General features: G+C 39.4%; 1 protein-coding gene across 1 annotated transcript in view; it reads right to left on the bottom strand.

Annotated features, from left to right (window-relative positions):
* The window catches only part of kirrel3b (kirre like nephrin family adhesion molecule 3b), a gene marked incomplete at its 3' end in the record, with an annotated part of 158,172 nt that overhangs the window by 49,092 nt on the left and 91,505 nt on the right, over positions 1-17,575 (bottom strand). Inside the window, exons 2-3 of the mRNA XM_083914086.1 lie at positions 14,894-15,043; positions 8,051-8,200 (exon numbers count right to left, since the gene is read on the bottom strand). Coding sequence (XP_083770212.1) covers positions 8,051-8,200; positions 14,894-15,043 — 300 coding nt within the window. The remainder of the gene's footprint in view (positions 1-8,050; positions 8,201-14,893; positions 15,044-17,575) is intronic.

Genomic DNA, 17,575 nt, shown 5'->3' with positions numbered 1-17,575 from the left:
AAGAAGCAGCGGTGGGCTGATTTGCAGGAAAGTGTGTGAAACAATAATAAACTAGGAGGGAAAATATGTGATTAAAGTAGTGGGAAAAGGGAGGTAGAGGAAGAATGGAAATGAAGGGAATAAAATACAAACTAGGGAAGATTCATAGGCTGGGGTATACACAGAGTGCAGTACACAAATGCTTAGTAATCTTTTGGTAGTGTTGGTGTCATGACCTTTAAAAAAAGAGTGCCAAATAAAATGGAGGAATGAAGATGAGATGAGGAGTGGGGAGATGCCAGAGCTGCCAGAAACGTGCAGCGCCTGCTCCTTCACAGCACAGCCGTGTCCAGCCCCAGAAGCAGCTCTCCACAGATTGGGTGGGTGCTGACATCACTGCTCACCACCCGGCTATGTTGCACTATATAGCTATGTGTGTGTGTGTGTGTGTGTGTGTGTGTGTGTGTGTGTTTGAGGGTGGGAGGCAGCAAATTCGAGATCAGGTTCCATGAGGACGGTTAAAAATAAAAACATGCTTATTTCAAGGTTCTGCCAAATTTTAGCCCCTGTGGCTCTGGATTTTTACTACTGCCAATCATTAGTTGTGTACAACGAATGTAGTTAGCTGAAGAAAGCCTATTTACTAGTGTGAATTCAAATCAGCTCAGCACCTGTACACAGTTGGTGTCGTTGTTTTGCAGAGCACAGATGTGTTTGTGTCATTTCTCCTCCTTCTGTTGAAATGCTAAGATGAAGAAAAAAAAATCCTACATACAGTCTGTCTCCCATAATCATGCACCTGTTCACAACCTGTCTGATATCATAGATGTAGTTATCGTTCCATCTCATGTTTCAGACAAAATGGCAGTAAAGGCAGTATAAAATAAACTTTAGTTATATTTTCTCCAATTTAGGACACTTTATCTCTCAGTATACATCTACTGGGATGCTTGCTAGACCTAAATTCACTTTTATAAGAGACAAATAGGTTACTTAAAAGGGAGGGTCTAAAGCTATTTTATGAGATTTGCCTCACACACATATGCGTGCAATTTGAGAGATATGGATACGTCTATTTTATTATCGGGGGGGGGGGGGGGGGGGGCAAGTACCCTAAAGCACGGGGCACGGTACGGATGGACAGTGTGAGTGCGCCCTAAGTCAGAGCAAACTGGGCTTTCTCCAAAGGGGGGCTTAAAAAGACAGGCGCCAAAATGGAGCGAAAGGGAGAGAAAGGGAATCCAAACAAATTCAGATAGCATACAGTATGAGAAAAATAAGTATGAACCTGAAAATTAGTATATTTAAATACTTTAAATGAAACAAAAGACACAGGCATGTGCATCTAAACACATAGGCATACAAAGCTTGTTCCTTGTTACTGTTAAGTAACAAAGAAGTAATAGAACAACACTACTCCTGAGACAGCAGAGTGAGTAAAGTGTAAAGCTCTTTGAGTTGTCACACCCCTCTACAGAGGCTACCATGACACTGAGAATAATAATAATAATAGCACAGGTGAACAGAATACACAATAATTGACTTCTTTGGATCCACAACAACAACAGCCAAATAGCACGTAATGATAGCAGTCAGGCAAACAGTTGTAAATAATGTCTCTATTACAGACCCATCATTGGTCAGTAGTTCCCACTTGCTGTGAAAAGTGCCATGGCTTCACAGTAAAACAGCTCACACCATAAAAAATAATTTCATAAAATGGACACTGAGCTATTGCTAATGGTTATTTGACTAGTAGCAAACAAAAAGCAGATTGTTTTAAGTTATCATGGTGGCAACACAGGTCAGTGGGGGCCGTAAAGTGTGAAGAAGCAAATGCGGTTTAATAATACAGCGCTCAGAATAGCGGGGGAAGCAAAACAAACAATTGTCCTTTCAATAATTAAGTCAGGCAAATACTTGATCCTTTTTCATAATTTTATAAGCGACTGAAATCTCATTTTATTGCTGCACACAACAAATGTAGTTGGTTACCTGGCTGAGAAGCTGGAAGTGTGCTGCGCGTTACCTGCAGCTCACTGTGGCTACATCTGACTGGCTAATCCACTCTCCAAAAAATTACCGCTTTGTCTTGTTTTGTAAACACATTTTTGATGAATGATCGCGGACAGTGTCAAGCTCACTGACAAACACAATGCATTTTAAATTAAACTTTAAAGGAAGCAGTATAAATGTTTGGTTTGCCACTACGATAAGATAGCATTTTGTCACCTCAACTTGGCACAAATTGGTTTGTATTGAAGTAGCCTGCTAGTTCTTTGCAATGAAACTGTACACATTTAATATGGCTGCTTTTATGAAGATCTTGCTGCTCAGGGGAGAACATGGCTAGCAAAACGGACTGTGGTCGGACAAAATACAGATTGGCCTGCCCTCAAAGTTCAATGCCATTACTAACATATTTCTACTGTGATCCTTGAGAAATAATGAATTTAGAATTATCCACAGAAATGGCTGATTCAGCTTTGTCAACTGGAAACAACAAAAACAAAAGATACCCTTGGGCTTTTGTGTGCATGACAATTGTTGCTGGAGCAAAAACATTAAAACATTAACAATGCAGGAAAGGAAAAACAAATGCCTTGTACACAATGGCTCATTCAAATCGCATGCTATCAATTATGTTTGTTGGAAGACTAGCATCACACTGTGATTATAAAAGTTATTTTAAAAGATTTTGGGGAGGGTCTTTGAAGTTTCACCCTCTGCAACAACTGCACATACATCTCGTTGTAATAATGGAATGAACCAGATATTGGTTCCAATGTACAGCTAACAAAATAGCATGCTGGCAAACCTGTCATCCAACAGCAGCACCATACATGAAGAAGAAATGGAAATTATTTTACTACACATATTTTCTTTTGGATTTATGAGTGTGCCTATGTACCATGAACATTATAAGTATTGTAATATTTAACCCTTTACATAGTGGAATTAAACACCCATTTAGAATGTCTTTAGACATAATTGAAAAACCCTTGGCATGTTTACTGATTGACATTTAAAAAAATACATTTACTTTGTTAACCTCTCAAACTCCACAGAGGGGGCATGTGTCCTCAGCAGACATTACTGTCTTACAGAGGCTGGAGCAGGCAAAGTTTTAAAGCTATTGGTATCATATTAAACCAGGTAATGTGCCAACCATGTCACGCTAGTTTGAAAGGAACTAAAAAAGATTATATTATACGATATGATACAAATATATTATATGATATTTGTCTCAAGTAAGGTTAACCTCTTAAAGCATTTCCCAGCTTCTCTGTGATCTCAGTAGCGTGGTCTGTAATATGATCTTCATGACCTTACGCTGGGCAAAGCTGGAACAGAGAGGTAAATAATTCTGCAATGTTTATGAAATATGCATCTGAAAGATAACCAAGCTTTTCACCCTGCTTGCCCTTACCACAGTACACTGAAAAACAACACTTAATCACAACCTTTGTTGATTTCTTGTTTTCTTTTCCTTCAGTTTTGTAATTAGCAAAGGTTAGAAAGTTGAAAACACTGTCAATGAGTTTACATGGGAACACCTGCATGAAAACTACAGTGACAGCCCTTCAATTCTAATTAATGACTTGAGAATGAGTGTGATGATGAGGAGTCATCGCGGCCACTCGGCTATCTTTGGACCTAATCTCTGGTAAAGTAAATACCTGATGAGCAATTTTAAAACTTCAATTAACTGAGATTACATGGATGTATAAAGCATCTCTGCAGTAATTGGGTATCCTTTTAACACAGTCTTTTAAATTAGTTAAAAATTAGTGTTCAATAATCAAAGAAATCCATGGCTCTGCACTAACTAGGAGCAATTCATTGAGTCATACAAAAGATAAAAGAGAATGTGGGAGAATGGCTGATAGAGGCAGAAACAAAAACATTTTAGATGGAAGCAGTTTTTGAGGAATGAATCAAGAAATGGCACCATATTTCATTGTGACATTTTTCTTTGTGGAACACAAAGAGTCAACAGAATAAAATGTTGGCAATGTACATTTCTGGAAAGAACAGATACGATGAATCTCAATGTTTCTGGACAGCTGCAACCCATTCTCCCTACTTGTCACATGCTGCTTTGTCAGAACCCACTAGGTAGTGAGTCAAAGTCCTGGGTTCGTTTGTTTGACCCACCTTCTACCAATACAGAGCTTGACACTTCTTCAGCACATCTGAAGCACTGATCACCTTATATTGGCGCAGATGGGTTTACTTTGAAATTAGTTGGTTGAAAGCCCAGTGCGTCACATACAGATGCTAAAGGGTGCCATATACATCTCATATCAACGTATCTGTGGTTTGCAGAAAAAAGAAGACAGCTCAAAGAAGTTTTTCAGCTAAAGACCTTAATCAAACAAAAGTGATCTCCTTTTCCTTTGTTCCAGTGGTCCCCAACCTTAGGTAGAAAGATTAGAGCAAAGGTCTGGAGGAGTGCCAACTTGCTGCAAGGGATATAATTAGCCTCAGGGGTCTTTTTTGGACCTGAAATCCTCCGTTCCCTTCCTTCATGATTAATTCACAAGACCTTGATTCTCCTTTGACATTTGAGGGTAAGCCATGCAAATGCTCGGAAGGGTTAAGTTCAACATCCATTTTGCTCTCAGAGCTTTTTAATTAAGGGACTTCATTATTGTTTTTTGGATGTTGATGTTTTCAATGTTTGCCTCTCTAATTACGACACTTTTGCACCTGAATTGGCTGAAATGAATGAAAGTAAAACAGAGGCCCAGTACACATTTTCTTCTAAATGGGCAGGTCATAGGTCACTGCTGTCTTTGATGGAGGAACACTGAAGGTGAGTGTCAATTTTCCTGCAGTGATAAAGTTCTTCCTCTATGTGTTGGTAAATATTTATGTTACTTCCGGGCCTATCAAAGTCAAGAGGAGAGAAGTTCCTCTGATATGGCACATGGAGGAGTTTGGGCTGATATTGAGTTATGAAAGATGGAGGGCAGAGTTTTAGATTTATTCTGCTGTCAGGTTGAAGAAGGGAGGCTGCATGAGTGTGTCTGCACCGGTGTGTGTGTGTGTGGGTGTGTGTTTGTGTGTGTGTATGTATGTGTGTGTGTGTGTGTGTGTGTGTGTGTGTGTAAGCATATTGTGTATATCCTGCATATTATGTATGTGGGTGTGGGTGTGCGCATAGGTGTGTGGGGCCATAGCTGTCTTCCAAGTCGATAGACACACTTTGTCACCACTGGCAAGTAATTGACAGCTTGGAGTTTGCAGTGACACAGGCCTTGCATATATTTCCTACATTACCCTGTGTGTGTCAGCCTGCAGTTCTCTCTGCCAGTGTATTCCGGAGTCAGCTAGCTCTGCAGGGGATTAAACAAACACCTTCTATTTGGGCTTACATGGAGGAATGATAAACTCTTACGCCCTCAATCAGCCAAATTGGTAATAAAGGTTTTTCCTTTCTCATTGCTGATTGGTTATTTAAATACAGCACGGCAAACTACTGCACCTTCTGCTGCTGTACTAGCTTGCGGTCCAAGTCAAGCAGTTGCAAATCATCTGTTTCTTTGTTTTAATCACTTTGAGTAGCCGGTGTCGGGTTTGCCAAATCAGGAAAACACAATGTGAAGGGGATTACAGCAAAGAGAAGAATTATTTGCATCTGCGTTCACTCCTACATGAATGAAATTAAAGGGGAGTTGCAATGTATAAGAAAACACCAGAAGATACTACGAAGGCAAGAAAAAATGGCTGTAAATACAACAGAACTTCTGTATATTCTTCAAAATGGACCTTTTTTTCCTAAGTTTTCGTGTCTCAGTGATGAATGGGGACAAGGATTTTTTTAATTGGTTGAGTATTGAAGCCTGCAGCTGCAATATAATCCTTTGGGGCAATATCGCACCATCGTTGTACAACCATTAAAAGTGCTTGTTTTTCAGACTGTTATTTTAAATGTCTAATGTTTAATCAAGTCTTACTCAAGGAGAAGTCTAATTCTGAAATCTTGAGAGAGGTTACTTGTTGCCATAATTCAATGGTATGAACAAGTGAGAGTTGAAGAGAGTAGTGCTGGAAAGATTTTGAGTTGGAATACAGAAAACATATCTAAATGATTTTCAATTTCATGGCTATATATTATACTGATCAAACGGTCAAGACATTTTTAAGAAAAGCCATGTGGTTGGAAATGATGTTCACATATTGGCCATACAGTTGGCAGGTAAAAAGATAACAAACCCCTTGCAATTTCAAGGTCAGTGTATGTTCATGTGGATCTTGATCTGAAGCGCATTTCAGCAGACTTGGAGACGTTGGAAGTAGCGGTGTGCAGTTGGGCATACGGTACCAATTGTACCAAATACCTATTTCTCTCTTTCGTATTTCCTTGCAAAATAAAGAACAGGCTATATGAAGTAATGTCATTGTCCAAAATGACAGAGCAGACGGAGATAATGTGTCTCCTAGCTCCTGAAACACAACATTTTACAGTTCCTGTAATGGTTTGAATTATATTCACACCAGAAATGAACCACCCCTGAATTCATTTGACAGACCACCCTTTCGAGGTTGACTACAGAGTGGTTGTTTTGTCAGCACCAGAGTTCAGGTCTGGCGTCCATACCAACTTAAATAAACTGCCCAAAGGTAAATGAAAGTAAATGTTTCAGGGTTCAGTTCAACAGGATTAAACAAGGCTGAAAAAAATCTATATATATCTAAATGTGATGTTTAGTTATAATTGATAAAAAAACAATAATGTCCTGAGTATAAGTTAGTTGTATACAGCAGTATTAATCAAATACAATGACAATGGCTTTGCTGAAAAGCACAGATGCAAATACTGAATTCTTCTGGTTTCACTTCTGTCCTTGACACCATGATCGAATGGCAAAGTTCCTGTGAAAAGCTCTGTCAGAGCAGCTAAACTTTGACAGATTTGAACGAGTGGAGAAAAGACAGTCGTTGAAGGGAGGAAAGTGCATTAGCATTTTCAGCTCTCTGTAGAAGTATCCATAATTATTCACTCATATCCATTTGCGGGGGGCTTGGCAGCCAGAGAAACATTATGCCGCAATTTGTCTTCCCCTTTCTCTTTTTACTCCTGCTGCCTTCTCCCCTACAAATCGTTAGTTTCACTTTTCATTAGGCTGGATCAATAAGGCGGATCAGTCGCTCGTGGCGAGGATACTGCATGGCAGACGCCTCTCTCCTCTCTCTTTCTACTCTTTCTTCTTGTTATTCATTCTCCCTTGTTCTCTTTTGCTCATTGTCATTGACTTTAGCTATCTTAACAGAAATCCTCCAATGAGGGAGGTTGTGAGAGGCGACACAAGGCAGGAAGCAGCAGAAGGCTTCACGCACCCAAGAAAGAAATGTTAGCCAGTGATTTCACTGATGCTACTGAATAAGACAGAAATGGCTACACTGAATGATAACCCAATGGAGTAATTAAGAACCAGTAACCTCTAAAGCTTGTAGTAATAATGAAAATGGAGACTGCATGTTGAGTAGTGGAATTAAAGTCGAAATGTAAGGTTCTGTAAAGGTTTAGACATATTGACTTTGTATGCCAAATGGGAAACATTAGCATTAGTTCCTTCCTGATGGTTTTACTATAAAATATATATTTTGTGCTCCTGATTTCCTCTGTCTCCAGTAAGACTGCATGTGAACACCTGTGTTTGAGCATGTACCTTTATTCATATTGTGTAATTAGAAAGGGATCAAGGACTCTTGTGCTTGTGTACTTTTATTGTTGTGAAGTACCTCTTCCGTTAGGGCCCCTTGAGCTCTGCTAGTACTTCTGCCCAGTTCTTAGGCTTAAGAGTGTAGATTTGGATTGCAGATTGGGGAAGAGCCATTATCATGTTTTTCTTCATAACATCTGGATATTCTGTGATGTTCATTTTGTCAACAAACCCCTTAAACCCCTTAGAAACACTTTAAACTAGCATGTAACACTTAAAAACGTATGGGAGAGAGAGAAACCTGTGATGTCAGTGAAGCCTTTTCCATGAGATGCTTTGCACCTGGCTCTAGTGCAGTGGTATTGTTTAAACTGTGTGTGTGTTGAATTCGGACTCACCCAGCACAGTGAGACGGGCAGGACGGGACCTCATGGCAGCTTGGACAGCCTGGCACTCAAACACAGCATCATCCATCAGCTCAACACGCTGAATTCGCAAATGATGCTCCCCTGAACCGTGGTCGCCAGTTACTGTGTAGCGAGGATAGCCTGCAGTGCAAACACATTTGTTCATTTTAAACACCTTCAAAATAATACTGCTCATTTGGCAGTAAATCTCTGCACACTTATAGCAACAACAAAAACACATATAAGTTAAATATATATACATTAAGCATTATGTTAACATGTATTGTTTAATCAAATATTCTTTTTTTTAAATATACAATATTGGCTTATGCAGATTAACTGTAATTGAGCTGCATACCCAGAAAATACAGAGTGAGCTGGTGAACTTTATAGATTACTTTATAGCTGAATATAATTTTGTATTGTTCATTTGCTAATTTACTCTCAATGCATTCCCATACAAAATTAAAACATGAATAGTAATACATCTTTTATAGCACTCCTGGCAATGTCAATGAGTTGTTGTGGAAGTTGCTGCATTCTGCAGAATGATGTTTTACTGCAGCCGTAAACGGGCACAGCTAGAGTTTGAGTTGTCTTAGCATTGCTCTGTGAAAAGATTTATAGTTTAATAATCCAAGAAAGCAGAGTAATATCCAAGAGACCTGGACATTTTACACAAGTCAAGCAAGATGATTTTAAAGATATCCCCCTAACTATTATCGAAATATGCATTGAGAGTGTGTTGTGGAGTGCATTCCTCCACCGGGGCAAATAAGCAGGAAGAAGAATGTGTTAGACTGGAGAGTTTTATGGGGCATTTCTCATGCTTTTAGAATTGCTAGTCTCTGAAGATCTCTTGCTGTTTCTCTCATTCCATCTTTCTAATTATTGGTGATACAGTATGTGGAATGAAATGAGAATGTCTGTTCATAAAAAATGTACTCCAAAAACTGTAACGAATTTGTGAAGAATTGCATTTTTCCTCCAGTCCTTAAGTAATTGATCAATGATGAAACTAGTGGATAGGATTGTAGTCTTTTCAGCAGACCAAGGCTAGATTTTTCACAAAGGATCAACTGTGTGCTTTGTAAAAGAAAACTTCACACTTGTCATTTCCTTTCCAGAAAGTCTGTCAGTACCCATCCAACTGTTGGGTCACTGCCAACAAATGTTGGGGAGAAAAATATTGATTTCCCAGTAACAGCTAGCCAATGACTCATGTTCACTTCAGAGCTCCCCAAACACTGCAGTCTTTCACTCTATAGTAAAGGTTTTACAGGCTGCTTATACGTTTTAGCGCCCAAAAGAAACATAACAGACTGGGCAGTCTTTTAATAGCTGTAAAGTCCTCAAATGTGTCTACTGCAAAAAAAAACCATCATGTACTCAAAGTCCAATTACTGACTGTTGCTTCATTGAATCCAGTTGCCTTTAATAGAGCATGAAGTGGGCCTCATTTTATGCTGGTGGGGTGAGTTACAGCTGATTAAGCCACTCTCTGCATTTTATCCTCCTACGTGTAGCCTTTAATCTTAAGGGTCTATACAGTGGGAGGAAAAAGGGCAAAAGAACACCTAAACATAAACATTAAAGCTGGGGAGAAGATAAACAGAGGAAGGCAAAATGAGTGCAAGCTAACAAAAACATCAGCAAACATGAACGCTGCACCAGTGGAAACTAGTCCAGCACATCTGTATAAACCCCCGCTTCTCACTCACAACACTTGGTCAGACACCTTGGTGTCACATTTTTAACGCGGCGGGTGCCCTGTTGGTCTTATTTTTTTCTATGCGCAGGTTATGGTTGTGTTGAGGCAACAAAAAACTACTTGGGTCGATTCAAGAAAAGATTGTGGCTAAGGTACAAATGGATTAGTTGGGTAGGTAAGGTAAGTAAGTTTACATTGAGTTTTGATCCCACCCGGGACACTAACAGTGGTCTCCTGAGTAAAAGTCTTATGTATGTTTGACCCATTTACCCACCATGGCCGGTTACCTACACAGACTAACCACACACTGTTTGTTCCCTGTGGACTGTGGTATTCTTAATACTATCTAATCTCACCATTTCTCACCGTTTTGCATCTTTCATACAGATGCAAAACGGTGCCTTGTGTGTTGCTATCAGACACTGAGAACCATTGACTAAAGAACGGGTCACACCGGTGATAAAAAATCTCCTTTCTTTGAATTTCACAGTACTTGCTACGGTATCCTACATTGAGTGATAGCAGGGCTTCAGTAACATAGGTTGTAAATGTAACAGGGTTAATAGAGACCTGGGCACTACTAAAAGCCTCCATTAATAGCATTAATAACCATTGACTGGAAAAAGCTTTTGGCTTTTTCATGCTCAGAATAATGCCAAAAATAGAGGACACACAATTATGTGCACAAGGTCACCCAGAGAATCATTTTGCTTCAATTTTATGTTCATTGATGAGTTCCGAAGCAATAATGCCATTGAAGATCAAGAGGGTAACGATTATTGAAAGATTTAAATGATGTGGCCTTGAGTTGACTCTGGTCCACATAGCAAGTGGCCATTGTACCTACTCAAGAAAAAAACCCTTCATATTCACTTTTGTTTTTCTTGTTTTAATTTTTGCAAGGTATAAGCCTTGTCAACTTCTGTTACACAAACAGCTGATCTGGCCAATTACCTCATCTATGCCTCTGGCAAACTAAGAATAATTTTGCTGTGTGAGGATATGGCTCTGCTCCAGTTTCATATCTGTGTATTAGCTGGATCTAAAGGGAAAAGTAATTTGCATTTGTGGTGAATAGCAATGAAAACAATATTATAATCTCATTTTCATACAACGGAAACATACTGTAATGTGTTTTGTCACCTTATAACCTTGATCACACACTTTTGCAATGACTAAAATGATGCTGGCACACATGAAGACTGATCACCTCTGCACATGTGATGTGTACCTAAAGAGCCATTGATCTTGGAGCTCAGCGAATTTCAAAGACACAATGTGTTACCCAAAGCAAACAATGTAAAATAGGCTCATTAAGGAGTAATGAATCCATCAGAAGGGAATGGATTTGTCTTAAGGCTGGATCAATGGTGCACGTGCATGTGTGTGCGCAGTATACAGGCACTTGAGGCGTGGCCTAATGATTTACAGCATTCACCTAGAACAGTTTTCACATGGTGCAACCACCAGGGGATGGAAACAGGTTAGCTGCAGCTGCAGCTGTGAACAGGTGACTGGTGTTCAGTTTGCTCCCATGAGAGGAAAGAGTGACACATGCTTGCAGCTGAAGGTCTGCAAACTGTCAGCTTCTCTTCTCATGGGCTTATTTGCCTCCAGTGCTAAGAAAAAGAAAGCAAACCCTTTGGAATAACCTACATTTACGCACAATTTATCCATAAAATGTGGTCTGATTTGAATCAGTCTCTATACCAATTGAATAGTCATTTTCTGAATTAGTATATTTATTTAATAATCTCAACATTATTGAAATAGAAAATAGTATGTGAGTTTGTTTCTAAAATAATCTCTAAAAAGCTACTATTAGTCAGATTTTCCCATTAATAAGTTAAAAGTGTATTTATTGCGTAGTTGTGCCAAGCTGATGTGAAGCATCCATCACATGCTCTCAGAGGACTTTAGATAAAGCAAGATGGCAAGATAGCAAGAAAAGAAAGATTTAAAAAAAGGTGGAAGAGAACCCTGGGGTTACAGTAAAAGACCTTTCTAAATAACTCGAAGTCACTGAGACATTTATGCCTCAGCAATAAAAGAAAAATATAGGGTGACAATGGTGCTCATGGAAAGGTGCCATGGAGGAAAGCACAGCTATCCCTTAAAAATAAATTGATGACATTGTATATCTCAAAATTGGCAACCTGAATGTTCTATTATGTTACGAAAAACTTGAAACAAAAGACTATATTTTCTTACACTTTATTCAGAGTAATAAAACTGACCAATAGCCTTAACATAATCCTTAAAGTCAAGCATGAAGTAGGGATCACTATGATCTGTAGTCGTTTTGCTTCCCTTGGGCCTGAACAACCATAACTGATTGAGAAAACAAAGTACCCAAACACATTTACAAGTTCAAGTTTCATTGTACCTGTCAGTAAGCTGAGGCTGAATGGAAGTTGTGAGATTTAACATGAAAATACCCCATAAACACAGTGAAACATTAACTACAAATTGGCTTAGACATTAGACATTAGAAAAGTAATGTTTCAGAATAGTTGTGGTCAATCTTGTTCTCAAATAAATTGAAATTATGTGACATAAACAGAAGAGAACCATGCAGAATCAATACTTTCATAAAATATAAATACAATTAAACAGTTTTGTACAGGCAAATTGTCTAAAATAGCTCCTGGCCGATGTGGAGATGTGATCAGCAAACGCAGGAAATGTTTGAATGAGGTAACTGCTATAAAATAGGGTTGAACTAGTTACTTAAACCAAGGGTTCACGTTCTTTTTCCAACCTCTCTATACATGTTCAAGCAAGCAAAATAAAATAAATACATCAAAACATGACCTGTTTTTTGTCACTATTTCCGGCAAAAGCAGCGTGTCCGTCATTGTGAATTTGAAGAATATCAGACCACATTTTCAGACGAAATTATTCAAAAATGCAGATAAATCCAAGGGATTCACCTACTATATCCCTAGGGCATGGGATAATGAATACAAAGTCTTCCTTCTCCGTCTTTACTGTGTGCGCAGGAGAATTCATGTATAGCTGCTTTGTTTGTTGTCACCATCATCATGCGTAGCAGATGCATTCTCTGTCATGCATATTCATGACATCGATTGGTATGTTCTGAGCGCTTGTGGGGCACTTTGCTTTTCTTTAATTAGAGTGGAGACGTGTGACACAAAAGAGAATGAATAGGAAATTCAGGGACAGATAGGAATCATTTTGGTTTTGTGCCTTGATTTCTTGCACTGAATGGAGAAAGAGTTCTCTCGGTTTTAATCACTGCTCCTGTGAATGGAAACAGGTCCCAGGCGAAGAACACCGTTGCCGACGTAGCTTCTTTCTATGAATAGCTGAGCAGATCTACGGTATATTATTGAAATGCTCCATGCAACATTTGATTTGTTGCGCTTTTTATGTATACAGCTGCCACTTTCCTTTCATAGTGTACATCTTGCAGTAGATGTACCATCACTCTTTTACTGCTACATGCATTCTGTGTTTAAGTAGGCAGTGTGATAAAAAAAAAGACAGCTGTGGAGCTCTTTATTTAGAAAAAGTGTCATCCGTCTCAAGAGAAGGGCACTCAGCCCCCTGTCCATATCATACCGTTGATTTTAGTGATCTATCTTCTTCGGAAGCTATACCTCCACATCTATAACACCGCTTTTTTTAAAAGGTTTAAGCAAGGAAGATCCCTCCAACTCTACATCTTGGCCCTGATTATTTAGCTAGGGAAGAAGAAGACAAAAGTTGTGTAAGAGGTCAAGATTACCGCATCTTGTCCATTAACCATCTCTTCACAGATTCAACATTTTCTCTGTTTTCTCTGCTCTGATCCTTCCTCTGTCTTTGGTCATTGTTGAAATGAGATTACATCTCGATTGCCTTGCCTTGTTAAATCAATACATATAGAAGAGGATAAACCACACTCTACCTTTCTACCTCACTTTGACCCGAAATAAAATTGCGCACTCTCTTACTTCCTCTTTCTCTCTTTTTCTATATCTATCAATCATAAGTACTCTCCCTGTTTGCCTCTTCTTCCTTCAAAGGAGACTCAAAGACTGCAGGACCATTGTTTACTGCAACCTCTCGGTCTCCCCTGGGCCTGATAAGAACCCAAGAAAGGAATAGGATGGCTTTACTGGGGCTCTGTAAGCCACTGAGGTTTAATTACAGACCATATCGGCGAGAGGGAAAGCCTTCGTTTGTTAAAGGTCAGAGGGTAGAAGACCCCCAATCTCACTTGAGATACTGATTTAATCGTACCTGACGAAAATTGACTTGGGTTTTAAAAATGGCTGCAGCTGGATTTTTCTGTGCCTTGTAGTGCAATTACTCTAGGTTCCTCAGTGGTCACACTGGGGTGGTGTTTGATGCAAATTAGAAAGCTCTAAAAAAAGAGTGTGCCCTTATAGAGTTATGCATCCCACTTTGTATAGTGTGCTGTGCACAGATTTAAATGGATCTCTGTTTTGGAAGAATTCAATCATCATTTCAGTAAATGATGCATGCATACTACGCTTTTATGGATTTTCTCATTCAGTATCTCAGTGCTTCAAAGGTTGTAAATGTTTATTTAGAGGAGTGATGTGCTTCCTTGAAATTCATCAAGGTCATGAATATACATAAAGCCCTGACTGCTGGAACAACAGGCTACTAAATGACAGTGCAGTAGTCACTTTTACTCCAAATTAAACAATTAAGGCAATTATACATGAGGTGCAGTGTAATTAGAGGATGCCAGCTACTCTTCAAAAGGCATTTAGCAGCCTGAAGCACTAGAGAAAGACCAGTGCCACTATTGATTTCACATTTCATTTTGTACTTGTCTGCCAAACGTAAAGTATACAGGATTTGGGTATACAGTACATCTAACACAGAGACATAAATTAATTTTTGATTCTGTTTGGTCATATTGAGTGATCAAATTATTGATGTTTCAGATAACACTTTTAATGTAACACTTCTGTGGAGTGATGTATTTGGCAGAGGGTAGGCTGCTGACATTTGGGGGCTTTAGATGACAAAAAGCAGCCATTTGAATATGACAGTTATATTAGAGAGTGTAACTAATAGAGGAAACTGAGGTTGGTGGAAAAATGCAGGGAGACACGTTCAAGGGGATAAATGCTGTAACTTACCAGCAAGGTCTCTGCCAACTCCCAGCGCCAGTCCATCTTTGATCCATAGGACAACGCCATGGTAACCAGGGATAGTGCATGGTAATGTCACAGGCTGGCCTGCCACTACGACCAGGTCTTGTGGCTGCTGGGAAAACATGGCCTCTCCCCCTTTGGAACAAAAGAAGAAGGAAAAAGTTTAGAGTCTGACCCATTTAAAACATTACATCATTTTAATATAATCATAGGAAGAGGGTATAGAATATTCAAGATCAAAGAGAGGAATAAGTGTAGCTTTACAAACACCTGCCTTCAACGTTTCAAGTGCTGAATGAAAGGGAAATAAAGGGAAGTGCACCATATGCCCATTTCCACCGATTTCACTCAAACCTCTTGTCAAACTCATGTTGAAGAACCATAAAGGGTGATATACAAACGTGGCACAATTCTTTTACTATTCATGATACAGAGACAAGATACTGTACATGCTTCAGAGGTGTCAGTGCAGCACCAGGACTACGGCACAGACTAAGAGACAGCCATCACAGCTCAGTTTGGTTCATTTATAAAGGATGTCACTGTACAGATGGGCTCGGGTCTTATACACCACAGCAGATAACACGATCTTGTCTGCCAACACTGCTCTAGTGGCATACATTAACTTGAGCTCACACCCATGTATTCCAACTGTGTAGCTGCTATTAGCTGCACTTCTCTGCTGCGTGTTCAGGCGGAAAGCGGTGTGCCGTGAACTCCATTAGAGGCAGAGGGTGTGTAAATCGGGAGGAGTATGGTTGGGGTGTGTGTGTGTGTGTGTGTGTGTGTGTGGGGGGGGGTGTTGTGGATCAGAGTGGAGGGTACAGAGTGCTACTGATGTGTAGTTAGAATCACTGGCAGGCTGCCTATCAACTAAAGCCTACACACACGCATACAGACTGACATGCACAGTCTGATTTGAGAGTACGAACTGCAGCAAAGGTTTAAAAGTGTCACTTTCTCTTGTGCACTCTACTGAGACAGTTTTGTTTGCAGCTATTTCTCATTTTTAAGCTTCTAAGTTCTATTGCTTGGATCAGAATGTCTGCCTTTTTCCTTGAACAACTTGTTCTGACTCCTTGATATGTGCAGCAACAAAAGCATAGGCACACATACAAACCAGAGCATGTACTGCCATTACGCTGAAACGGGCTCACACAGATTTTTTTTTTTTACTCAATCATAGGCAAATAAAAAGCTGATAGAAGAATAACATGTGGTGCATTACAATAATATGCAAAGCAAAGACAGCGGAGAGTGTGGAAATGTGTTTTCATCTCACAACATCTTTGTATCACGTTGCAGTTCTACATATGCTAAGTTTTATATTCAAAGGAAATTACTTATCTATTGCAGACAAGGAAATTGATTAGCTTTGTTCTACAATTTCAAACCACATCAGAGCACAGCTCGTTGTCATACAAGAAACTGATTTTAATTCAGTTGGAAAATGCCATTAGAACCTCCACAAATCATATTTCAGCCTTGATCTGAATTCCATGTGATGGATAGCTTGTTAGAGATGTAAGCAGAAGTTTTCATATTGATTCATGTGCTCTCTTTTTTGTGTGCACTGTAACACCTACACACTACACACAAACAAAGACAGAAATACACAATCCTGCCTCATTTTAATATATATCTATTACTTAACCAACATCAGGAAAAAACAATTATGTGCTGTACCTCAAAGCATATAATAGGCTTTTCATCATCTTGAGACTTAACAGCTTCTCACTGGCTAACCAGGCCCTTCATAAGTATGGATGTATATTGTGGGTAATGCTGGCTAGGTGAGACTTTATCTCACCATATGTATTGCCCTTCAAACCTAGACAGCTTTGTTCAGTCCTGACTGTGTACCCAAGTGAGGAGCTTATCTCATCTGTACTCTGCTACACAGTCAGCACGCAGATGAATCACACTAACACATAGACAGCTACTCAAGATATTTTGGCATGTTCTGGAAAAACAATGTAAATGCCAGGGAATCTTGTATCTGCTCATTCATGGGTTAGGGGTAGGGTTACCCCCTTATCAAACAGATCAGCCTGTGCTGAAATTGATTTGACATTGGAGGGAAGTCTCAGTTGGCAGCACACATGCATACAACCCACCTCTATCCTCACTAATGTCTCCCTTTTAAATCATGTGTTATCAAGAGAAAAAAAATAAATTGGAGATTATTTTTCCGGCTACCTGTCATGCTGCTTCACATTCTCTCCACACCGAGCAGCTCGGTATCAGATTGAACATTCTTAGGTGTTATATACATTAGATAAGAGGCACATTTTAGCACATAATTTGCAGTAGAAATTCATGCTAACTGCGTGTCATACTTTGCACTGAAACTGTTGTAAACAAATGTCTGACTTCTCAAACAGCCCCCTCAAAAATATTAATTAACTGCACTCAACTGAATCACACATTTCATGTGAGCCATTACTTGTAGCTTCACTTGAGCTTGAGTAGCATGACTTAAATGGGCCCTGTGCTGAATTTACACACCGATATCAGTTTACTCGTCATCAGGGAGTACTACTCAGCCTGTAACAGTTGTCTAATGTCTTCTGTGGCTCTGAAGGGAGCTTTCCAAAGTCTAAAAAATAACCCTGATAATGCATTGTGGGTTATCTCGGTTTGAGCTTTAAAGCCTTCTTAACAGAA

The sequence above is a fragment of the Echiichthys vipera genome, assembly GCF_963691815.1.
Source record: "Echiichthys vipera genome assembly, chromosome: 5".
In the NCBI taxonomy this organism is placed as follows: Eukaryota; Metazoa; Chordata; class Actinopteri; order Perciformes; family Trachinidae; genus Echiichthys; species Echiichthys vipera.
Note: the sequence above shows the minus strand (reverse complement) of the source record. Positions and strands in the feature narration are given on the sequence as shown.